Raw genomic sequence first — 25,371 nt, 5'->3', positions numbered from 1 at the left:
TACGCATGACGGGAGTTGTAGTTTCTGGGTCGCGCCCGGTGGGCAGGGCAGACGCCTGAGAGCCAAAGAGCGAGATTCGCGCGCTCAAGGATGGCCCGGGCCCGGGTGTCGCTCTGGGCCATCTGCATGCTGCGCGTGGCGCTGGCCACTGTGTACTTCCAGGAGGAATTTCTAGATGGAGGTGAAGGCGATGGCCGTGGTGGCTGGCGTTCTCGTCCACCATCCGTGCTCATCATCCCTAGCACTTGGCAGCGCTAACCCTCCTGTCTCCCCACAGAGCGCTGGAGGAACCGCTGGGTGCAGTCCACCAATGACTCCCAGTTCGGCCACTTCAGAGTCTCGTCGGGGAAGTTCTATGGGCATAAAGAGAAAGACAAAGGTTAGTGTAGAGTGTGGAGTAAATAGAGTGGCGTTAGAAAGCCGCACGGCACCCTGGCGGCGCACCCACCACTTAAATCACGGCATTGAGTCACATGCAGGCTCTGCCCTACCTTGTACAGGTTTCCATTAAAATTGGTAGGGTTGTTTTGGTTTTAGTTGAGACAGTCTCATGTAGCCCAAGATGGCCCTAACTCCCAGCAGTTCTCCTGGGTCAGCCTCTCAAGTACCGATTACTTTTTATGTATCCTATGTATGTTTGGGGGAGGCTGTGTACCCTGAGCGTTGGAATGACAACCAAGTGTTCAGGAGTCTTCTTGAGTACTGGAATGATAACTGGACCAGCAAGAACGAATGTTTTGGTATGTTTTCAGTAGTTGCCCAAAATTGCTTCATTTCATAAAAGTTAGAACAAGGCTGTGGCACACACGGGTGAGAAAAATCACAAGTTCAAGACCAGCTGGCTCTGGGCCAGCCTAAGATATAGTCAGATCTTGTCACAAAACAGACACAGTCGAAATGAAAAATGGAGCCAGCAAGATGGGTCAGCAGGTAAAAGAGTTTATAGCCAATCTTGATGACCTGAGTTTGATCCCCAGGACCCACAGGGTAGGAGAGAATCTATACCTACAAGTTGTCCTGTGACCACTACACATGCTCCCACATTACAAAATAAATAAGTAGATGTAATTTTTATTTTATTTTATTTTTATGAGATATGGTCTCTCTTTGTAGCCCTGGCTGCCCTGGAACTCAGTGAGATCCGGGATTAAAGGCGTGCAGCACCATACTTGGCTAAAAAATGTAAACTTTAGCCGGGCGATGGTGGCGCACACCTTTAATCCCAGCTCTAGGGAAGCAGAGACAGGGGGATCTCTGTGAATGTGAAGGCAACTTGGTCTACAGAGTGAGGTCCAGGACTGCCAAGGCTGCACCTAGAAACCCTGTCTCAAAGAAAGAAAGAAAGAGAGAGAGAGAGAGAGAGAGAGAGAGAGAGAGAGAGAGAGAGAGAGAGAGAGAGAGATGCTGGCAGGAGGATTAAAGGTCAAAGTCATTCTTAGCTACATAGCAAGTCAAGGACAACCTGGGCTAAATGAGAGCTTGTCTGGAGAAAAAAAGATGTTTTATCTGAGACAGGTTCTCTCTAGGAAGCCCAGACTGGCCTGGTACTCCAGATTCTTCTGCCTCAGTCAGCCCCATGCCTGGTTCACAGGTATAAGTCACTATGCTGGGAAGTTGCATTTTGGTTTCTCGAGGCAGGGTTTCTCTGTATAACAGCCCTAGCTGTCTTGGAACTTGCTCTGTAGACCAGGTTGACCTCGAATCTTAGAGATCCACCAGCCTCCAGAGTGCTGGGGTTAAAGGCTTGAGCCACCACGGCCAGGCTGGGGAAGTTTTTATTGAAACATCTGCACCACAAATGAAATGCAGTCACAGCAGTTCATATGCATATCCCTTGGATGCTACAAAGTAGCTCAAGAATTGAGACGGAGACCTGGTGACCCCAACCAGAGTTGGGGTGGGGCTCAGTCTTGCCTAGCATGCCCAGAGCCTCTGCACTACAGAAACGGTGTGGAGAGAGCAGAAGGAAGGGGGATGAGGAGAGAAAGGTCAGAACTTCCAGCTAAGAAGCCAGCAGCTGGTGCTTGGGAGGCAAAGGCAGGCGGATCTCTGCGTTCGAGACCAGCCTGGTCTACAGAGTGAGTTCCAGGACAGCCAGGGCTACATAGTGAGACCCTGTCTCAGAGGGAGAAAAAAAAAAGTAGTATCAATAATAATATAAAATAATTTTAAAAGAGAAACAGCCCCCCAGCTTTATGACTAAAGTGGGTAAACCAACTATGGCATGAATGAGCCAGAGGATGTAGCTGTCTGCCCACTGATTTTCTGTCCCACAAAACCCTCTTGAGTAAGAACAACAGATCGGGCCTGGTGCCTGGGCTCTGGAAATCTGGATTCCCTGCATGGTCTCCAAGGACCATGACCTGGCAGTCACAGATGGAAAGATGGTAACAGGAGAGAATATGGCACCTGACACAGAAGTGGGGAATTGCATGACCCTTGGGACTGCCTGGCTGTGGGGGTAGGAGTGGGGTGGGGCTCTGAATCCCATGTGGGAATGGGGAGCTAGCTTGGAATTGAGGCTTAGGTGTGTGGATCAACACCAAATTTGGACCCTTGAGGTAAAGGAGCTTGATACCAAGACTAACTCCCCACGTGAGCCCTGGGACCCACATGGTTGAAGGAGAAACCTGATTGTCGCACGTTGTACTCTGACCCTCACATGTGTGCTATGACGCATGCTCTCTCCCCTCACCCTCACACACATACAAAATAAATAAATGTAAGCTTAAAAATTAAAAGAGCCAGACGTAGTGGCATACAGGATACAGACACAAGCAGAAGTCTGTGAGTTCAAGGACAGCCAGATCTATATAGAGATACTGTCTCAAAAGAAAGAAGGAAGGAAGGAAGGAAGGAAGGAAGGAAGGAAGGAAGGAAGGAAGGAAGGAAGGAAGGAAGGAAGGAAGAGAAAGAAAGAAGCAAAAAACCAAAATACCAAGTTCATTTTGGGGAACTTGGGGTTTGGTTGGTTGCTTGCTTTACTGGTTTTGGGTTCTGCTGTTTATTTTGAGATGAGGGTCTCACTATGTAGCCCTGACTAGCCTGGTCTTGCTGTGTAGACCAGTCTGGCTTCAAACTCATGGATATCGGCCTGCCTCTACTTCCCCAGTTCTGGGGTTTAAGACACAAACCACTTCAACCAGCCACAATAATTTTTGATTTTAATATTTTAAATTATTTTATTTCTGTGTAGAATGTTTTGCCTGCTTGCATATTTGTGCACCAACTGTGTGGTCCCTGCAGAAGTCGGAGGAGAGCATTGGATCCCCTGGAACAAGAGTTACAACCTGTTGGGAACCACCATGTGGGTGCAGGAATCAAACCTAGGTCTTCTACCAGAGCAGTCCGTGCTCCTAACTCCTGAGCCATCTCTCTTGCCCCTGATTCCTGCTCCTGACTCCTGAGCCATCTCTCATCCCCTGATTCTATTTTTGGTTTATTTGAGATAGGGTCTCAGTATGTATCCCTGACTGGCCAGGAGTTCACCATCCATCTGCCTCAGCCCCAGCATACTAGGATATGGCACCATACCCATTCAGCTAAGCTGCCGTCAGGTAGCAAGGGAAAACAAATACATCAGAACTGGCTATTATGGCTCACACCTGTCATAGAACCCTGACGATAAAGGCAGGAGGATGAGGAGTACAAAGTTATTCTGCTGTGCTGGCTGCTTTTATGTCAACTTGACACAAGCGTGGGTCGTCTGAGATGATGGACCTGCAATTGAAAAATGCCTCAGTAGCGTTGGCCTGTAGAGGAACCTGTGAGAGATTTTCTTGTGACTGTTGTGGGAAGGCCCAACTCAGTGTGGACAGTGGCACCCCTGGGATGTTGGTCCTGGGGTATATAAGAATGCAGGCTGAGCAAGCCATGGGGAGAAAGCCAGTAGGCAGCCTTGCTCCATGGTTCCGCTTCAGCTCCTGCCTCCAGGATCCTGTCCCAACCTCCCATCATGGTGGACTATGAGCTGTAAGCTGAAGTAAACCGCTTTTTTCAGATTGCTTTTGGTTATGGTGCTTATCACAGCCCAGAAACTTACTAAGATACTTGGCTAAATGGGGAGTTTTAGGCCAGCCTGGGCTACATGAGACCTGTCTCCCAAAAAAAGTACTGCTTTGTTTTCTTCAGTAGCTATACAGCCTTCATTGTAGATTCTTTTTCTTTCTCGTTTTTTTTGTTTTTCGAGACAGGGTTTCTCTGTAGCTTTGGAACCTGTCCTGGAACTCCTTCTGTAGACCAGGCTGGCCTCCAACCCACAGAGATCCGCCTGTCTCTGCCTCCCTAGTGCTGGGGTTAAAGATGTGTGCTTCTATCACCTGGCTCACTGTATATTCTTGCCTCATCAAAATTAAGGTAGCAAATTAAGCTTTTCCATATTATATCTAAGGTTGCGGTATAGGCACGTGTGTGCACTGAAGAGATCAGAAAGTGTCCTGTCTGTCACTCTCCACCTTATTCCCTCACTGAACCTGGAGTTTGGATGGTGGCCACACCACCACACACACACACTAGCAATGAAGTTACAGACACGTGTAACCACACCTAGCTTTTTTAAGTGAACACTGGGGATTGACGTTCAGATCCTCCTTCTGCCACCTCAGTGAGGACTCTCACAATCTCAACCGTCTCTCCAGCCCCTGCTTTTTTTTTTTTTTTTTTTTGCTTTTCGAGACAGGGTTTCGCTGTAGTTTTGGAGCCTGTCCTGGAACTAGCTCTTGTAAACCAGACTGGCCTCGAACTCACAGCAATCCGCCTGCCTCTGCCTCCCAAGTACTGGGATTAAAGGAGTGTGCCACCACCGCCCGGCTCAGCCCCTGATTTTTTTTTTTTTAAAGATTTATTTATTACATATACAACATTCTTTCCATGTATGCTTGCAGGCCAGAAGAAGGCACCATGTGGTTGCTGGGAATTGAACTCAGGACCTCTGGAAGAGCAGTCAGTGCTCTTAACCTCTGAGCCATCTCTCCAGCCCCATCAGCCCCTGCTTTTTAAGTGTTGTGTGTGTACTTGCCAAGACACAGATATAGAGGTCAAAGGACAATGTGTGAGAGTCGGTTCTCCCCTTGCCATGTGGGTCCTGAGGACCCCACTCAGACTTCACAGCAAGCACCCTGACCTGCTGAGCCATCTTATTAACCTGCTGTGTTGATTTTGAGGTGGTTTCGTGTAGCCAAGGCTGGCCTCGAACACCGGGCCCTTCTGTCTCCTCCCGATTACTTGGATGGTTACTTGGATATACCACTCCCATCTATGTGTTGCTGGGGATGGAGCCCAGGTCTCTGGCACAGTAGCTGAGCTTCCAGCTGAGCCGCACCCCGGCTTAGGAATTTTATAACACGAAGTCTAACAGCGGTGGAATTGAGAATGTGGTCCAGGTGGCTGGAGAGATGGCTCAGAGGAATATAGCACTGGCTGCTCTTCCAGAGGTCCTGAGTTCAATTCCCAGCAACCACATGGTGGCTCACAACCATCTGTAATAAGATCTGGTGTCCTCTTCTGTACTGCAGGATATATGAAGGAGAATGTGGTCCAGAGGGAGAGCCGGTGCCGAGGATGTGGTCCAGGGGGAGAGCCGGTGCTGAGGATGTGGTCCCGGGGGAGAGCCGGTGCTGAGGATGTGGTTCCGGGGGGAGAGCTGGTGCTGAGGATGTGGTCCCGGGGGAGAGCCGGTGCTGAGGATGTGGTCCCGGGGGAGAGCCGGTGCTGAGGATGTGGTTCAGGGGGAGAGCTGGTGCCGAGGATGTGGTCCAGGGGGAGAGCCGGTGCTGAGGATGTGGTCCAGGGGGAGAGCCGGTGCTGAGGATGTGGTTCCGGGGGGAGAGCTGGTGCCGAGGATGTGGTCCAGGGGGAGAGCCGGTGCTGAGGATGTGGTCCCGGGGGAGAGCCGGTGCTGAGGATGTGGTTCAGGGGGAGAGCCGGTGCTGAGGATGTGATCCGGAGGGAGAGCCAGTGCTGAGGATGTGGTTCCGGGGGGAGAGCTGGTGCTGAGGATGTGGTCCCGGGGGAGAGCCGGTGCTGAGGATGTGCCAGGTCCTGTGTTCCCAGCACCTGGGAGGCAGAGGCAGGGGATCTCTGAGTTCAAAGCCAGCGTGGTCTACAAATCGAATTCCAGGACAGCCAGAGTGACATAGTGAGACTCTGTCTCAAAAAAGAGTGTATTTTTGTAAATTGTGTGTATGTGTGTGTACCAGGCACGTGTGATAGTGTAGAGGGGCAGAAGTGCCCTGACATGTATGTGGAAATTAGAAGACAGCTTTTGGAGTTGGCCTTCTTTCTATGACATGTGTCCTCAATTGTCTAACTCCGGCCATCAGGCTTGGTCACAAGCACCTTCACCCACTGGGCCCTCTCACTGGCCCCAGCAAAGGATGCATCTTAAGTCCACAGGTGTCTGGGTGTGTGAAGCGCAGGTCTCGACAGCAGAGAGCTTCTTATGGCATACTTCAGCACAAGGCTGTAGGCGGACGTTTCCTGTCCTGACTGTGTTGGGTCCCAGGAGAGTCGCACAAAGATGGGGACAGACCACCAAAGTCTAATAAACCAGAGGCAAACTTTATTCCAAAAACCAGATTCCAGGAAAACCAGAAGCAAATGTAATACAAAAAAATAAAAAAACACCGCAGAGCACAGAAGCTTATCAGCTAGTTGAGAGCACAGCCAGAGATAGTGTTTGTTAGGCTGTGGCAAAAGGCCAGTTTCTGAACCCATCTTTTTATAGTAGGGGCACCAAGCATTAGGTCTGAACAAAGGAGTTTTTACAATCTTTCCCAGGTCAGTCAACATAGACCCTAAGGAGGGGAGTGAGTTCAAACATCCATGGGTAACTAGGCAGCTATCATGAAATATGTTTCAGAGGAGATTATAGCGAAAGTCACTAATTGCAAGAAAACAAGTGTCTTTAGCAATTAGTTAGAAAAAGGGACTGCTAGTAATATCAGAAGGTTAACAAATTAGAATTAATTGGTTCTTAGGCTGGGAACTTAGAAGACAGCAGAAAGCTTTTCACACTATCTCAAGGTAAAACTCAGATACAGACTGCCATACTTTACAACCCCCATTATCAGAGCTCATTAGTCAAACCAGGTGTTTGCACCTTGTCCTCTGTCTCTTCTGGTTCCTCCAGGCAGTGTATACTGGAGCCTCATGCCTCCCCTTCGTTGGTGTCAATTTCCCGTAACAGAGACAGTGCCTAACCCAGACATCACGTATCTCTGTCTCCTAGAGGTTAACTCAGTTCATATCTGTCGTTTATCAAGGAAGGCCAGGACACTACTCTGTTTGCAGGGAGAAGCTCCGGCCTTGTAAATAGAACAGCCAGTTGTAAAATGAAATGACCTAGGCTGATGGAGGCTTCTTAAGCGTCTGAGAAAATAGCTCACTGTGAGTGACTGACCCTTGATCTGCTGAGAAAGCTTCTGACAGTCTGTTCTCATTCTCCTGGACTTATAACTTTATATTTCTTTATTTCTACATTCCTATTTCTGGAATCTACATTTTTATCTTCTTATTCTTGGACTCTTCAACTGCCTGGTCCCAAATAACCACTCAGAGGCTTAATATTACTTATAAATGTTCAGCTGATAGCTCAGGCTTGTTACTAGCTAACTCTTACATTTAAATCAACCTATTTCTAGTAAAATCTATGCATTGCCACGTGGCTCATGGCTTTACCTGTCCTCTAGCATGTCTGCTGGGTGGCTGGCTGGCGTCTCTCTGACTCCGCCCTCCTTCTTCCCATCATTCTTAGTTTGGTTTTCTCACCTAACTTCCTGCCCAGCTACTTGCCTGTCAGCTTTTTATTAACCAATGAGAATAACACATATTCATGGTGTAGAAAAGGACTGTTCCACAGCACACTAGGGCTGCTTTGTGCACAGTAGGTAATGCAAACAGGACCTCTGTTATTGGGAGGTCACTGGAGTCATGAATTTATGGTCCCTACAAGTTGCTGAGTTCATCGTTCGACTCAATCAAGTTTGTTTTCTGTTGGAAGGCCTGCAGACAACTCAGAACAGCCGGTTCTATGCCATCTCTGCAAGCTTCAAGCCGTTCAGCAACAAAGGGAAGACCCTGGTAATCCAGTACACAGTGAAGCATGAACAGAAGATGGACTGTGGCGGTGGCTACATCAAGGTATTTCCCTCCGACCTGGATCAGAAGAATTTGAACGGAAAGTCTCAGTACTACATCATGTTTGGTAAGTTCAGCAGGGAGGGCAAGCATTTCCAGCCTCACACTGAGGCTCCGCCGGCAGAACTAATGGAGTAGTATTGAACCTATCTGACCCAAGGTTTGTAGCACTGTTAATAAACCAACGCAGGCTGATGTTCTCAGGACTAAGAATCAAAAAGCCGCCAGGCGGTGGTGGCACACACCTTTAATCCCAGCATTCAGGAGGCAAAGTCAGGTGGATCTCTGTGATTCTAGGCCAGCCTGGTCTACAGGGCGAATGCCAGGACAGATTCCAAAATACACACAGAAATCCAAAAAATCAAAAAAACAAAGGACTCTGAATCTGAACCTGGGGTTTTTGTTTTTAATTCATTTAATTTACATACATGTATGTGCAAATGTACATGTAGATGACTGCAGAGGTCAGAAGAGGCTGTCAGTTTCCCTGGAACTGGAGTTACAGGCAGTTGTGAGCCATCATATGGGTGCTGGGAACAGAACCTGGGTCCTCTGCAAGAGCAGCCAGAGCTCTTTATGGCTGAGCCATTCCTGCAGCTCCAGTAACTTGAGGGAGTCAGTTCTTTCCTTCCTCCATTTGAGTTCTGGGAATTGAATTCAGACCTTCAGGCTTCACGGCAAGTGCCTTCACCTGCTGGTCGTCTCACTCGCTGGTCCTCAACGTGACTTTGTTTCAAGGTGTGAGCGGAAAACATACATTTAAAGAGTGAGATGCTAGCCAGGCCATGGGGCACTCTTAATCCCAGCACTTGGGAGGCAGAGGCAGGTGGATCTCTGTGAGTTCAAGGTCAGCCTGGTCTACAGAGTGAGTTCCAGGATAGGTTCCAGAGTTACAGAGAAACCCTGTTTAGAATAACCAAAAATCAAAACCAAATCAAACCAAACCAAACAAACAGAACAAAACAAAAACAGAAACAGAGAAAGAGAGTGAGATGTTAATGGTGGTCATAAACACACCTCCCCATGGTAAACTCTGCCTCCCCAGCACCTAGGAGGGAGGCTGGGAGATTGAGAACCAGATGCCAGCCTGGTTAAATAACAAGACCTGGCCTCCAGAGATTCAAAACAGTGATAAAGTCTGGGGTTTTAGTGGGGACATGGGACAGGTAAAGTCAACACCCCTTCCCCAGAGTGACAAACTCTGGCTGCTGAAACAAGTCCAGACTGTCAGACAAGGGAGGTGGGCTTTCCGGCCCCTTCTCAGAGCGCAGTAAAGCATGAAAGATTCAAAGTGTGGGCTGGGGCTGCGCTCAGTTGCTAGCATGCCAGCTGCTTAGCATGCAGAAAGCTCCGGGTTTTCTCCATCCCTGGCACCTCAGAAAGCCGGCATCATCCCAGTTCTTGAGAGGTAGAGGCAGGAGGATCAGGAGTTTAAAGTCATCTTTAGCTACAGAGTTTATGGCCGGCCTGGGCTACAATGACACCTGGTCTCAAACCCCTCTAAAAGTGTAGAAAATAAAATAAAGATTGGGGAGATGGCTCGGGGGGTAACTCTATTTAAGTTTAAATTCCCAAAAGTCACATAAAAAGCCAGATGTGACTGTGTGTGTCTGCAGTCCCAACACTGGGAGGTAGAGACGGGTAGACCCCTGAGAACGCCTCAGGCTGGCGGGCTGGCTGGAAGGACCAGCTTCCGACTCAGTCAGGGTCCTATCTCAAGGGTGTAAGATGGCAACTGACAGAGAAAACCTCATGTCTTCCTTCTGCCCTCAGCATGTGCACACAGGCAGAGCATTCTACACGTTCATGTGTGTTGACAGAGGTTTCTGTCCCACCCAGTCCCTCAATAAACACGCAGGGCTGGGCGGTGGTGGCGCACGCCTTTAATCCCAGCACTTGGGAGGCAGAGGCAGGCGGATCTCTGGGAGTTTGAGGCCAGCCTGGTCTACAAGAGCTAGTTCCAGGATAGGCACCAAAAGCTACAGAGAAACCCTGTCTCGAAAAACCAAAAATAAATAAATAAATAAATAAACACGCTGAAACTATATTATTTGCAATACTGTTTTACCAATAGCTTAAGCATATTGCTAGCTAGCTCTTACATCAATAATTAACCCATTTCCGTTATTTTATATTTTACCCTGAGGCAAGGTTCCAGCTAGCTGCTCGTGTCTTTCTCTTCTGGAAGCTCCATGGTGTCTCTTTGACTCCTCCTTCTTTCTCCCAGTTTGGTCGAGTTGTCTCCATCGCCACCCCCAGCTCTACTCTACCCTATCACAGGCCAAGACATATTTTGTTTTGTTTTGTTTTGTTTTTAGAGACAGGGTTTCTCTGTAGCTTTGGTGCCCTTCCTGGAACTAGCTCTTGTAGATCAGGCTGGCCTTGAACTCCCAGAGATCCGCCTGCCTCTGCTTCCCGAGTGTTGGGATTAAAGACGTGTGCCACCACCACCCGGCCCAAGACATATTCTTTATTCATTAACCAATACAAGCAACACATATACAGAAGGACCTCCCACACCACGTGTGTACGCATCACACATGCAAGCATGAATGTGCATGCACACATATGCACACACACACACACCTTGTGCTAAAATGATATAAATTCTTTGGGCTGCAATGTACCCAAATGATGAGCACTTGATTGGCTAGTGTGAGACCCTCTGGGACCCACTCTCACCATTGTAAAAAAGCAAAAAGACCAAACAGCACAAAATGCCTTAGCTCTTTTTGTGCTTTTTGTTTTGTTTTGTTTTTTGAGACAGGGTTTCTCTATGTAGCTTTGGAGCCTGTCCTGGAACTTGCTTTGTAGGGCAGGCTGGCCTTGAACCAACAGAGATCCGCCTAGCTCTGCCTCCCAAGTGCTGGGATTAAAGGCATGTGCCACCACTACCTGGCTTCTTTTTATGCTTTTTAAAATTGCATTTTATTTTCCTGTAATTTTTTATTTGAATTAAATCCAAACATTAAAATGAGTGTTTCTTATTTTAAAGGACATATATATTTGGGGACTGGAGAGGCAGCTCAGTGGTTCAGAATGCTTTCTGCTCTAGTGGAGAACCCCAATTCAGTTCTCACACCAGAGATGGGTGGTTCATAATCACCTGTAACTCCAGATCCAGGGGATCTGACTCCTCCTAGTGGCCACCACAGGTACTGGCACACACGTACACAGATTCACAGACATACACACAGTCACACAAAATAATCCTTTCTAATTTATTTATGCGAGGCATGCATTGCCATAGTGCACATGCGGAGGTCAGAGGACACAGTGCAGGAGTGGGCTACCTTCCTCTCAGCCTTCTGAGCCTTCTTTCCAGCTTGCTGTTTTGCTCTGAGTCAGGAACTGTATGTGCCACCCAGGCTGAAATCGGTGATCTTCCTGCCTCTGCCTCCCAGCACTGTGAGCTCAGTGGTGGACACTACCCAGTTGGGCCTTGTTTTCTTTCTTTAAAAATTTTAAAACGATTTCTTTTCATTTTATGTGTATTGGTGTTTTGTCTGCGTGTGTGTCTGCGTGTGAGTGTCAGATCTTGGACTTACAGATAGTTGTGAGCTGCCTTGTGGTTGCTGGGAATCGAACCTGGGTCCTGCAGAAGAGCAGTCAGTGGTCTTAACTCCAGCCCCCGGGGCCTTGTTTTCTTGTGCATGCTGAGTCACAGTGTGGTTGAAGGTGGCTTTGGCAGGAGGGAGCCAGGCACCAGACCTCTGCTTCAGTGTCTTCTGGTGAAGTCAGAGTGCCTCGGACAGACGTGTCTCCTCTCTGTGTTGGGGGAGGATGCTTAACTGAGTGTTTCTGTGTGCTGATGCAGTCTGGAAGAAAATTGAGAGCACCTATTTTTTTTTTTTTTAGGACCTGATATTTGTGGATTTGATATCAAGAAAGTTCATGTTATCTTATATTTCAAAAATCAGTATCATTCGAACAAGAAGCCGATCAGATGCAAGGTGAGCACACTAACGTCACAGTGAGCAAGCGGCTCTCTCCATCCGCCCTCGTTCTCCTTCCCTCCCTTGTCCTCCTTGCCCTCCTTTATTCCTTTCTTTCCCTCCTTCCCTTATTTCTTTTAAGCTTGTTATTTGTAATTGTGTGTGTGTGTATACACACATATTTGTGCACACAAATATTTTTGTTTTTTTGAGACCTGGTTTCTCTGTAGCTTTGGAGCCTGTCCTGGAACTAGTTCTTGTAGACCAGGCTGGCATCGAACTCACAGACATCCACCTGCCTACTTTTGCCTCCCGAGTGCTAGGATTAAAGGTATGCGCCACCACTGCCCGGTTCCTCGCTCAGATTTTAAGATAAATAAAAAGAGCTAGGCATTGTGGTATGGGCCTTTGATTTCAGTATTAAGAATGCAGAGGCAGGAGGGTTTCTCTGAGTTTGAGGGCAGCCTGGTCTACACAGTGCGTTGCAGACCAATCAGGACTACATAGAGAGACCCTATTTCAAAAAGGAGAGGTGGGGAGAGCAAAGGAGCCAGACTCACTTTGGGTGCGTGAATGACTATAAAGTGATGGACAGAAACGCCATCCCCTGCCCCAGAACGTTTTAGCAGAAGATAAGGAAAGGCCACTTTAAAGGGTCTGTCCCAGACGATGCCTCCCTGGCTGGGTGGCTAATAAATCCTTCCCACCTCTCCTAGACATTTTACTCCTTCTGAGGGGAGTGGGAAATACCGTTTCTCTTCTGTCTAGTCCCTGTTGAACGGGGGCACCCATACCTCTTTAGTTAGAATAAAACTCTGATGGAGGAAGGTCATTGGTTAAAAATAAAGAAACTGCTTGGCCCTCATAGGTTAAAACATAGGTGGATGGAGTAAACAGAACAGAATGCTGGGAGGAAGAGGAAGTGAGCTCAGACTCGACAGCTCTGCTCTCTGGAGCAGATGCCATGCTCCCCTCTCCTGGGCAGATGCAGGGCAGCTCCTCTGAGAGATAGCCACCATGCTCTCCTCTCAGAGGCAGACACGATGAAGCTCTGACCCAGGATGGACATAGGCTAGAATCTTCCCGGTAAGCGCACCTTGGGGTGCTACACACATGAACAGAAATGGGCCAAGCAGTGTTTAAATGAATAGAGTTTGTGTGTTGTTATTTCTGGTGTAAAGCTAGCCATGCAGGAGCCGGGCAGGACGAAAAACAGGCCCGCAGCTCCTACTACAAAACTCTCCTGATCAGTCCTAGAGTCAACAGAAGCAGGTGACACTGGCTGGTGAAGGCGAAGGCATAAGTCACAAACACCAGTTTGGAATTATGATTAATAAAATGGTTATTTATTTAAAAGGGAAAAAAACTTACAGATCACCGTCCCAGACAACGGCCCTCTGCGCAATCAGGAAGGAGTCTAGTCACTGGAAGTGGAGCAGGAAGAGCGCGAGGAGGGAAGTGGCCGCTTTTTTAAAGGGAGAGAGACCACGCCCCAATGGGCTCGTATCTCAGCGGCTATTGGCTGGAGGAGCGGAAGGACCTCCCGCAACACTTCCCCCTTTTGTTTAAGTAAGAGAGTTCTAAACCTACTATGAAATTATATACAATAAGTACAAATATCCTATTCTAACTAGCTTAAGTCTTATATAATAAATAGCTTGGTCAAGTCATGAGTGGAAAGTAACTACATTTATATAGTCTTCAACCCCATCGAAGATCTGAGAAGGGAAATAATGTTACCTGAGTAATTAGGAAGTGCAATCAAACAACTTCCAAAACATGCAACAAATTACAGAGACAACTAGCTACCTGGGCAATCACCCAAGGTCACGTTTGCAGCGTTGAAGCAACCAACTTTGGCTAAGACCTAACACAACTGACATACCATTTTCAAAGGCAAGAAACTTGTCAAAACTATCTTACCCTGTCTTGGCAGGATATGACAGTCCTGTTTTATCCATTGATGCACGCTCTGTATCTCGTCAGTGGTTGAGGTATGGGCATTTCGTTGCCCAAAGGCCAGTTCAGCCAAGAAGAAAGGCTCCAGGTGGAGTGTCTTTGGTACTCAACATTCTCTCGGGAATAGAGCGGTGTTGCCAGGAGCAATTGTGTCTCACTACCACAAAACTCTGAGTTAGATTAAAGGCCATTTTCTACAGCTCTTTGAAGAGGTTGAAGACTATCTATCTATACTGAGTATAACCTCTATGTATCTAAAGAACCTGATTAGTCTAATGTAATGGAAAATTCTTTCTTTAGTCCTTTACTATTGACATGCTTTTTATGAAATTCTGAGGCCTGCAACATGCTTCCAATCAATAATTGATCAATCTCAGCATTGCCTTGTGCTAGAGGACCAGGCAGACCTGTATGGGACCGGATGTGTGTTATGCACATCAGACAAAGCCTATTCCTGATTATGTCTTGCACCTGGATAAACAATGAAGTCAATTCTGTGTCATCTGGTATAAATTCAGCAGTTTCAATATGCAAGATAACTCTACCTGACCAGCTAGATCAGTGACTGAGTACAGAGAGATGCTACCTCAGTATGGAAGGTGGAGAGCCATCGAGGAAAACATGTGACCTCAGTCCCCGGTCTCAACATGCAGGCACATACACCTACAGGTGCCTTGCACACATATGCATTGTACACATACATACAGAGAACAGAAATGTACAAGGGCTAGAGAGATGGCTGCTCATGCAAAGAACCTGGGTTTGCTCGCAGCTCCCATACAGAGGCTCACAACCATCTGCAACTCCAATTCCAAGGAACAGAAACCATTTTCTGGCCTCTGTAGGCTGTGTTTATTGAGGGGGGGGTCATTATGTAACCCCGGTTAGCTTGGTCTTACATTCACAGAGATCTGTCTTCCTCTGCCTCCCAAAAGCTGGGCATTAATGGTGTGCGCCATCACATCTAGGAAAATAACAGCTTTTAATCATTTGTAAGGCTGCTTCCTGCATGCTTTTAAAAGCATTCTTGTGGGGGCTGAAGAGTCAGCGGTTAAGAGCACTGACTGCTCTTCTGAGGTCCTGAGTTCAATTCCCAGCAACCACATGGTGACTCACAACCATCTGTAATGAGATCTGGCACCCTCCTCTGGCGTGCGGGCATACATAGAGGCAGAATATTGTATACATAATAAATAAGTCAATCTTTAAAAAAAAAAACAGATTCTTGTAGCCAGGTGGTGGTGGTGCATGCCTTTAATCCCAGCACTCGGAAGGCAGAGGCAAGTGGATCTCTGTGAGTTCAAGGCCAGCCTGGTCTACAAGAGCTAGTTTCAGGACAGGCTCCAAAGCTACAGAGAAACCCTGTCTCAAACAAAACAAAACAAAAACCAAAAACCAACCAAACAAACAAAAACCATTTTTGTGTTCTGTCCACTCAAAGGCAGAGAAAATCTTCCAAGAATATGAGGGCTTGAGGCCGCTTTTAGCGTGGTGAGCAGAGTCCTCCAGCCACACGTCACAGAATAGTCATCACCAGCCTGAATATTATGGACTTGCCCCCATAACCTGCTGCCAGAGAACCTTCCCCTGCCTGCTTCCTTGTATCAGCAAGGAGCTAGAACTGTGACGAGCCCTACTAAACACTGAAGACTAGGGAAAGAGATGGCTCGGGTTAAGAGTGCAGAGGACCTGAGTTCAGACCCCACCACACATGCCAGGTGGCTCACAACTGCCTTACTCCACCATGTGGCATCCAGTGCCCTCTTCTAGCTTCCACAGGCATCTGTATGCATAAGCGCACACACACACGCGCGCACACACTCATACACACATACACACACAGAAGCATTCACACAGTAGAACTAGCTAGTTCTAGCTAGTCCTAGAACTAGTTCTGTAGACCAGGCTGACTTTGAACTCAGAGATCTGCCTGCCTCTGCCTCCTGAGTGCAGGGATTAAAGGTGTGCCACACACACACACACACATATTTAACACAAAAACAATCTAAGAACAAGGGGTTGGCAAGATGGTTCAGTGGGAAAACCCACCAAACCTGACAACGTGAGGTTGAGCCCTGAACACCACACGGCGGAAGGAGAGACTCTACTTCCCAAAGTTCTATGTAGTAGGAGCAGTGGGCCGCTTCCTGCCGCCCCGGCTCCCGGCCGTCTGGCTAGCTTATGCTCCGAAATAACAACACACAAATTGTATTCTTTTAAACACTGCTTGTCCCATTAGCTCTAGCCTCTTACTGGCTAATTCTCACATCTTGATTAACCCATTTCTAATAATCTGTGTAGCACCACGAGGTGGTGGCTTACCAGGAAAGATCTTAACCTGCGTCTGTCTCGGGTGGGAGAATCATGGCAACTGCCCAACTTGGCTTCTTTCTCCCGGCATTCTGTTCTGTCTACTCCGCCTACCTAATTTTCTGTCCTATCAGGGCCAAGGCAGTTTCTTTATTAACCAATGAAATTAACACATAGACCGTCCTCCAGTTCTAGTCTGTTCTGACCTCCATACTCTAAGGATGCACATGTGTATACACAGATACACATAGATACAAATATAATCTATATTATCATTATATTGTAAATATATCGCATGACCTGTGGCTCCCAGTGCCCTGTCAGGAGTCCGGGTTTACAGCAGAGATTCTGTCCACGATAGGGTGGTGAGATGCTCAGCAGGAAGAGGTCTTGCTGCCAACCTGAAACCTGAGTTCGATTCCTGGGCCTCACATGGTAGAAGAGGAAAACCCAAAAGTCCTCTGACCTCCACCTACCAAAGAAAATGTAATAAAAAGAAATCTGGAGAGATGTGGGAGGGGCCTAGAAAGACAAGTTGAAAATGTCATTATATTTTTTTTTAACTCAGATAAAAAAATGACTTTGGCTGGGCAGTGTGGCCTTTAGTCCCAGCACTCTGGAGGCAGAGACAGGTGGATCTCTGAGTTTGAGGCCAGCCTGGTTTACAGAGGGAGTCCCAGGACAGCCAGGGCTATACAGAGAAGCCCTATCTCAAAACAGCAACAACAACAACAAAAAATTGACCTTGGCATTTTAGGGTGTTGAAATGTAAAATTATAAACCTGTGAGCTCCAGCATAAACAACCAAAGCCAATTTGTAATCTCAGCACTCAGTCGAGGTAGGAGGATCACCATGGGTTCCAGACCAGCCTGGGCTATAGAGTGAAACCCTATCTCAAAAGACATCAGAGAACTCAGGGAGAGAGGCAGGGTGTGGTGACTGGCACCTGGCTGAAGCAGGAGGGCAGTTGCCAGTTGGAGTATATGGAGGAGTGAGCCACCGTCTCAAAAGGACAAAGGTGGGCTCGGGAAGGAGCTCAGACAAGGAACTGCTTGTTGAAGAAGCAGCCCAGGGACTTGAGCTTGAGCCCCAGCCTGGAAAGCCAGTGTGAGGTCTGCGTTGTAAGGAGACAGCAATCAGTCTAGCCCCGCTGTTGAGCCCCAGACACCCTGTGACTGAAAATAAGGAGGGCAGCGATAGTGGGAGGAACCTGACCCAACCTCTGTCCTTCACGCAAATGCACTCAGGCTAGTCAGAGGCTTGTGGTCTCCCTGCCTCAGCCTCCCAAATGCCAGGGGCAGAGGCCTGTGCCACCCCCAACACACCCAGCTCTGTTTTATCTGCACTGCTCTCTGTGTGTGTGTGTGTGTGTGTGTGTGTGTGTTGTGTGTGTGTAGGTCAGAGGACAGCCTGTGGGAGTCATTTCTCTCCTTCCACCAATGTGGGTCCTGCGGGTTGCATTCGGGTCACCAGGCTTGGTGGCAAGTGCCTTCCCCCACTGAGCCATCTGCCACCCCTGGTTCCTGTTTTAAAGTACACATCTGGACACACAATAAAAGTGCTCCTCACTGTGGCTTCTGTGCAGGTTGATGGCTTCACCCACCTCTACACCCTGATTTTAAGGCCAGATCTTTCTTACGAGGTGAAAGTTGACGGCCAGTCCATTGAGTCCGGCAGCATCGAGTATGACTGGAACCTGACGTCGCTGAAGAAAGCAGAAACTCCATCAGCAGAGGCTAGGGACTGGGACCAGGTGGACGGTGGCAGAGCCCAGGTAGGTGGGCCGTAGCCTGGGATGCGGTGAGGGTCCCTGGGGCCTCCCTGCACTGCATCCCTGCCACACAGACCTCTCTCCCTGAGGACTGGCACACACTCAAGGGACTGCAGAAACAATTTTAATGGGGTGTTCGTTTTTCACAGAGACTCACTGTGTAACCCTGGCTGACCAGGAGTTTACTATGTAGACCAGGTTGGCCTCGAACTCACAGAAGTCTACCTGCCTCTGCCTCACAGGTGCTGGCACTAAAGGTGTGTGCCACCAGGCCTGGCCATTGTGGGATTTTAGTCACAAAGATATTAGGTCCAAATCAGGGACAGGCTCTCACAGGAAATAATAACAGCCCAAGACAGTTTGCTTCTGGCCTGTAGCTTTCTGGTGCTCCATTGTCGTGAGGTTTCTATGCAGTTTCTCTCCCTCATTCCCTGCTTCCACCCTAAAATTAGCTGAAGAGAGCAAAACCCGTCACGGCCACAACACAAGCCAACAGACAAACAAAAGCCAGGTGGGCACACGTGCTGGCTTGGTGGGGCACACGTGTCGCTTCATGGGGCACACGTGTCGCTTGGTGGGGCACACGTGTCGCTTGGTGGGGCACACGTGTCGTCACTTGGTGGGGAACACGTGTCGTCACTTGGTGGGGCACACGTGCCACTTGGTGGGGCACACGTGTCGTCACTTGGTGGGGCACACATGTCTCTTGGTGGGACACACGTGTCACATGGTGGGGCACACGTGTCGCTTGGTGGGGCACACGTGTCACTTGGTGGGATTGGCAGTCCCACAGCCTTGGTGTCTTCGTTAGGGTGACTATCACTGTGATGAAACTCCATGGCCAAAGTAATTTGGGAAGGAAAGGGTTCCATCACTGAAGGAAGTCAGGACAGGAACTCACACAGGGCAGGAACCTGGAGGCAGGGGCTGATGAAGAGGCTGTGGAAGCCATTGCTTACGGGCTTGCTGCTCATGGTTTGCTCAACCTGCTTCTTTTTCTGTTTGTTTTTGAGACAGGGTTTCTCTAAGTACCTCTAGAACTCACCGGGTTGGCCCCAAATTCACAGAGATCTGACTCTGCCTCCCGAGCACTGAGACTAAAGGAATGTGTCACCACTTCCTGACTCAGCCTGCTTTCTTATAGAACCCAGGGCCACCAGCCCAGGGATGGCATTATCCACAATGGGCTGAGCTCTCCCCATCAACCACTAATTAAGATGGCCAGAGAGATGGCTCAGTGGTTGGTTAAGAGCACTGACTGCTCTTAACTATAAGGAAAAGAAAACTGCCTACAACCCAGTCTTATGGAGGAATGTCCTTCCTTCCCTCCCTCCCTCCCTTCCTCCCTCCTTCCCTCCCCCCCTCCTTTCTTCCTTTTTCCCCCTCCCTCCCTCCTTCCCCCCTCCCTCCTCCTTCCTTCCTTCCTTGGTGCGGGAGAATTGTCTGTATTCTGTCAGTCATGTTTTAAATAAACGCTGATTGGGCCAGATCACCGAAGAAGCAGGATGTGACCTGTCCCACTGAAAGAGGTACCGAGCCATGTGGCTAACATAGATAAGAATAATGGGTTAATATAAGCTACAAGAGCTAATAAGAAGCCTGAGCTCATGGGCCAATCAGTTTATAAGTTATGGAGACCTCTGTGTGATTCTTTGGGGCTAATGGCTGCGGGAACTGGGCAGGACATAAACCCCAACAAGCAGGACCTAACGCTACACTTCCTTCCTTCTTTCCTCTCCCCCCCTCTTTTATTTTGGTTTTTGGAGACAGGAATTTTCTTTGGAGCCATGGCTTTCCTAAAACACACTCTGTAGACCAAACTGGACTTGAAACTCAGAGGTCCGCTTGCCTCTGCACCCCAAGTTCTAGGATCAATGGTGTGCACCACCAGCCTCTGGAAGCATTTTCTTTCTTTTCTTTTCTTTCTTTCTTTCTTTTTTTTTCAGTTTATAAACTGATTGTCCCATTAGCTCAGATTTCTTATTAACTCGTATAATTTATATTAGCCCATTATTCTTTTTTTTTTTAAAGATTTATTTATTTATTATATACACAGTATTCAGCCTCCATGCCTGCAGGCCAGAAGAGGGCACCAGATCTCATTACAGATGGTTGTGAGCCACCATGTGGTTGCTGGAATTGAACTCAGGACCTCTGGGAGAGCAGTCCGTGCTCTTAACCTCTGAGCCATCTTTCCAGCCCCTTAGCCCATTATTCTTATCTATGCTAGCCACATGGCTCTGTACCTTTTTTCAGCGAGGCAGTCACATCTTGCTTCTTCTGTGGCGGACTTACCTGGAAGCATTTTCTTAATTGAGGCTTCCTCCTCTCAGATGACCCCAGCTTGTGTTAAGTTGACATAAAACTACCCACCACACTTGGAAACCACTCTAGTGAACAGGAGAGGGTATTGTGACAGGAGTTAAGGACCCGGCCTGCTAATCTGTTTCTAGGTTTTCCAGCCTATATGCTGGTGCCCACCATCTTCTGTCGGCCATCTGAGCTCTGTCCCAGCTCCACTGAGCATGTTGGCTCCTTAGGTTCCCCTGCCATCTATACTAAAGAATTTTATGGGGGTGGTGAGTTGGCTCAGCAAGAAAAATGCTTGCTGCTAAGCAATGAGGACCTGAATCTGATCCCTGGATGTTGTTGGTTCCCAGTTGCTCAGCTCCAAAATAACCACACAGAAACTGTACTAATTAGATCACTGCTTGGCCCATTGGCTCTAGCTTCTTATTGGCTAACTCTTACATATTAATTTAACACATTTCTATTAATCTGTGTATCGCCATGAGGCTGTGGCTTACTGGGTAAAGTTCCAGCATCTGTCTCCAGCGGGGCTACATGGCTTCTACCTATTCCACCTTTCTTTCTCCCAGCATTCTGTTTAGTTTTCCCAGCCTAGCTAAGTTCTGCCTTGCTATAGGTCCAAAGCAGTTTCTTTATTCTAGTGGTAATCACATCATCCAGAAGGGACTCCCACATCACCTGTAACCCACGTGGTGGAAGAGAACTGACTCCAGCGAGTTGTCTTCTGACCGCCACATGCACACATATGCATAACAAGTGTAATACAAACATTTTAAAAGCTTTCCTTTTTCCAGTGTGCCTCTGGTGTCATGCTTTCCTTTCTATATTTGAAGGACTGGGAAAAGCATTTTCTGGATGCGGGTGCCAGCAAGCCAAGCGATTGGAACAGTGAACTGGAAGGGGACTGGCTGCAAAAGCCACCATACCAGGTGTGTGGCTTCTTCCTGCAATGACTCTGGACCCTCGTAGTGGGCCTTGCCTCTGTCCCCACCTGTGCTGTTAGAAAAGAATATTTTCAGTGTCACAGGAAGTAAAAGTAACCTGGCAAGGCAACTTCTTTTTGTGAAAAGGACACATCGTGACCCAAGCTCGCTAGTAAGCACATGGGCGGGAAGTTCGTTTAGTTTTTATTCTAACACAGGTGGTGACTGTGTCTCAAGGGAACCTGATCGTACAGTCTTTTGAGGTTGGCTACTTTTGAAAGAGTTTATGCAAAGGAAATGAAGGGAAGGAGGAAGGGATTGGGTAGCTGCAGGCTATCAAGTTCCAAGAATTAGGTGCAGAGTGCTTTTAATTAAAAAAAAATGTTTTTAACCAGGTCAGGGAAGCTAAAAGATTTGCATGGATTTTTTTTTTAAGTAGGGGAAATTAAAAGACTTGAATTCCTTTTATAAGTTGCAGAAAGATTCATGGAATACTGGCCCTTGGTGGACTAGCCACCTTGGATAGGAAAAACCAAGAAACAAACCATTTCTGGTGCCTGTGATCCAAGCCTGGCAAGCATCTACCTTTCCAGGATGGCCTGAAACCTGAGGGCATCGATAAAGATGTGTGGCTCCACCGGCAGATGAAGCCTGCCCACTACCTGACGCAGTATGACCTCTCAGAGTTCGAGAACATCGGTGCCATTGGTCTGGAGCTGTGGCAGGTGACTTATCTTTAAGTTTGCTTTGCTCTGGGGCTGGAGAGATGGCTCAGAGGTTAAGAGCATTGCCTGCTCTTCCAAAGGTCCTGAGTTCAATTCCCAGCAACCACATGGTGGCTCATAACCATCTGTAATGGGGTCTGGTGCCCTCTTCTGGCCTGCAGGCATACATACAGACAGAATATTGTATACATAATAAATAAATAAATATTAAAAAAAAGTTTGCTTTGCTCTAATAGCTCTGGGCTGGACCTTGCTGTGTAGCCCAGGTTGGCCTTGAAATCATTATCTTTTTGCCTCGGCTCCCTCCCGAGTGTTGGGATGCTAGGCATAGGCCACATGGCCTGCTGATTTAATAACTTGAACTTTAACATAACCCGCTTAGTACACAACTGTCGTTTTTCCGTGTGTGTGTGTGTTAAACACAAGTGGGCAGAAGCCAGAAGAAGATGTCTAGTGTCTAACTATGTCACTCTATCTTACTCCTTTGAGAGAGGGTACCCGGAGCAAGTCTGGCATCCAGTGAGCCCCAGCATCCCCTGCCTCTGCTCTTCCTGCCCCCCAAATACTGGGAGTCATAGGCACCTGCACAACCATGTCTGGTTTTCCATATGGGTGCTGGAGATTTGAACTCGGGTCCTGAAATGCTTTCTCAGTGACATTCTCACCTATTGATGATCTCCAGCCCTTGATGTATTATTTTTTATAGCTGTGTGTGAATTGTGTATGTGCACATGCGTGCAAGTGTCCTTGGAGGCCAGAAGAGGGTGTCTGATCCCATGGAGCTGGAGTTCCAGGCTGTCATGAGACACCTGGTTGGATCCTATGACCTGAACTCCAGTCTGCTGCAGGAGTGGCAAGCACTCTTAGCCTACAGCCCTCTCTCGAGCCCCAGCCTGTAGTTACTTTTCATTGAACACTTTTGTTATCATGTGGTCTTGAAGACACAGCATGTGCCTGACATTTCTGCCCCATAGAAGCCCCTTCCTTTGGAGCTGACTGTCACTCCTGTCGGCTGTGGGATGTGCACTAGGGGTGGTGCCTGGGCTTCTGTCCCAGCTAGCCCCCAGCTGATGCCCACTAGCCACACTTAGGTGCTAGCAATGTAATCCAGGTCCTCCTGCATAGTAAGTGTGCTCCACCTCCACCTTTGGGGCACCCTGAGCCGCACTGGATTATGCTTTGCTATCGTAGAAATGGGTTTAATCACAGCCAATGACAGCTGATCATGGGTGCATACTGAACTAAGCTCCCCTGATCATGAGAAAGGTTCATCGCCCACTGATGAGGGCCCATTTCCATCCATAGGTGAGATCTGGAACCATCTTTGATAACTTCCTGATCACGGATGATGAAGAGTATGCAGAGCGGTTTGGCAAGGCCACCTGGGGGGAGACCAAGGTAGGCACAAAACACCCAGCTCACTGTTTTTGCTGTTGGTTTGAGATAAGGATCCACTCTGTATACCACGCTGACCTCAAACGTACCCTCCCCTGCCTCCCAAGTGCTGGACTAAAGGTGTGCACCGCCAAGCCTGGTTTTCTTGTCTGTAATTACATCTGCACATGGGTGCAGTGTCCACAGAGGCCATCAGACGGCGCTGGATCAGTCGTGAGCTGCCTTGTGTGGGTGCTGAGCACTGCCTCAGGTCCTCGGAAGAGCAGTCTGTCTGAGCCATCCTGCGGCCCTTGTGTCCTTGAGAGGGGGGCGTCTTGGTAGAGCTCTGCCAGCAGTGGAACTCTCCGAGTCACTCACAGGAGTCTGCTCTCCTGTCTGCTTCCCAGTGCTGGAACGACGGACGTGTGACAGCAACCGCGCTGTGACAGTAGTCAGCGTCACAGTCCTCCAGACTGGCCTTCACCTTACTGTCAGGGTGACCTTGGACTTCCGATGACCGCGCCTGTGTGCAGGTGCACCATCACGCCCAGTTTTTCCCAGTCCAGGGCTAGGCAAGCATTAACTGAGGCATAGGCACTCTACCAGCTGAATCCACACGCTCTTGTGTGTGAGCCCCAGCCCCAGCTCCGGCCTCTCCTACTCTTGTCCCTTCAGGGTCCAGAAAAGGAGATGGATGCCATACAGGCCAAGGAAGAAGTGAAAAAAGCTCGCGAGGAGGATGAGGAGGAGCTGCTGACGGGGAAGTTCCGCCAGGAGCTGCTGACGGGGAAGTTGCGCAGGCACGACAACCATTTCAGCAGATTCCACAGGCAAGGCGAGCTGTAGCCGTCCCCACTCTGAATGAAGAGGACTGGCCCAGCCTCCACTAATACACTCTGAATGTCACACACGTCTGCATGGTCATTTGTCCAGTTCCTAAAAAACAATTCCATGTGTGTGCTGGGGTCCCCTAATTTCCCCCAGTGCACAGATTAGGAGGTTTCCCTCGGCTGCCTCTGGGGCACACACCTTTAATCTCAGGACTTTGAGGCAGAGATCTCTGGGAGTTTCAGGCCGGCCTGGTTTATATATCACATTCTAGGGCAGCCCTAGTTACATAGTGCGACATTGTCTTAAAAAAAAAGTTTCCTCTACAAAGAACAGACCACTGGAAGCCCAAGACCTGTAAGAGTCTGGCCATAAATGATATACCTTTTTGAACCTCTTAAATATTTTCATGAAATAAAAGATGGTAAAATGAAATTTTAAAAAATTATTTATTATGTATACAGTGTTTTGCCTGCATGTATACCTGTAGGCCAGTAGAGGACGCCAGATCTTATTATAGATGGTTATGAGCCACCATGTAGTTGCTGGGAATTGAACTCAGGTTCTCTTCAAGAGCAGACTGTGCTCTTAACTGCTGAGTCATCTCTCCAGCCCAGTAAAATGAATTTTGAAAAATATTTTATTTTTTTACTTTAAAGATTTATTTTTTTTAAAATTTGTGTGTCTCTGAGCGTTTCTGTGTTTGTTGTACCACATGCAGTTACCCATGGAGACCAGAAGAGGGCGTTGGATTCCCTGAAACTGGACTTACAGGTGGTTGTGAGTCACCTGACATGGGTGCTGGGAACTGAACTCGTCCTCTGGAAGAGCAGCCAGTGCTCTTAACCACTGAGCCCCCTAGTTTTCTTTTGAATTATTTGAAAGATTTATTTATACGTTTAAGTGTTTTGTCTATGTGGTGCTTTGAATAAGAATAACTCCCATAGGTTCATGTATTTAAATGTCAGGGAGTGGCACCATTAGAAGGGATAGCAGGTGTGGCCCTGTTGAAGGAGGCTTTGAGGCTCCAAAAGCCTACATGTGGCCCAGTGTGTAGACAGAAGTCGTCAGCTGCCGCCCCAGTGCCATGCCTGCTGCT

At 48.1% G+C, this 25,371-nt stretch overlaps 1 protein-coding gene across 1 annotated transcript; it reads left to right on the top strand.

The window, feature by feature from the left end:
* Positions 1-48: 48 nt before the first annotated feature.
* On the top strand, positions 49-24,815 carry Calr3 (calreticulin 3). Its single transcript, XM_057752781.1, has 9 exons — positions 49-181; positions 278-379; positions 8,000-8,203; positions 11,995-12,089; positions 17,927-18,115; positions 21,256-21,351; positions 21,939-22,070; positions 23,376-23,468; positions 24,120-24,815. The coding sequence occupies exons 1-9, from the start codon at positions 91-93 to the stop codon at positions 24,288-24,290; spliced, it is 1,173 nt and encodes a 390-aa protein (XP_057608764.1). The 5' UTR covers positions 49-90; the 3' UTR covers positions 24,291-24,815.
* Positions 24,816-25,371: the final 556 nt, after the last annotated feature.

This window comes from Chionomys nivalis, chromosome 20 (assembly GCF_950005125.1).
Source record: "Chionomys nivalis chromosome 20, mChiNiv1.1, whole genome shotgun sequence".
Taxonomy (NCBI): Eukaryota; Metazoa; Chordata; class Mammalia; order Rodentia; family Cricetidae; genus Chionomys; species Chionomys nivalis.
This window is presented reverse-complemented; position numbering and strand designations above follow the sequence as displayed.

Bases quoted from the DNA above. Each gene is read 5' to 3' on its own strand.
- Calr3 (XM_057752781.1), top strand. From the start codon at position 91: ATGGCCCGGGCCCGGGTGTCGCTCTGGGCCATCTGCATGCTGCGCGTG. The intron at 12,090-17,926 runs GTGAGCACACTA...GCTTCTGTGCAG, and splicing joins AGAAGCCGATCAGATGCAAG to GTTGATGGCTTCACCCACCT. The intron at 18,116-21,255 runs GTAGGTGGGCCG...CTATATTTGAAG, and splicing joins TGGACGGTGGCAGAGCCCAG to GACTGGGAAAAGCATTTTCT.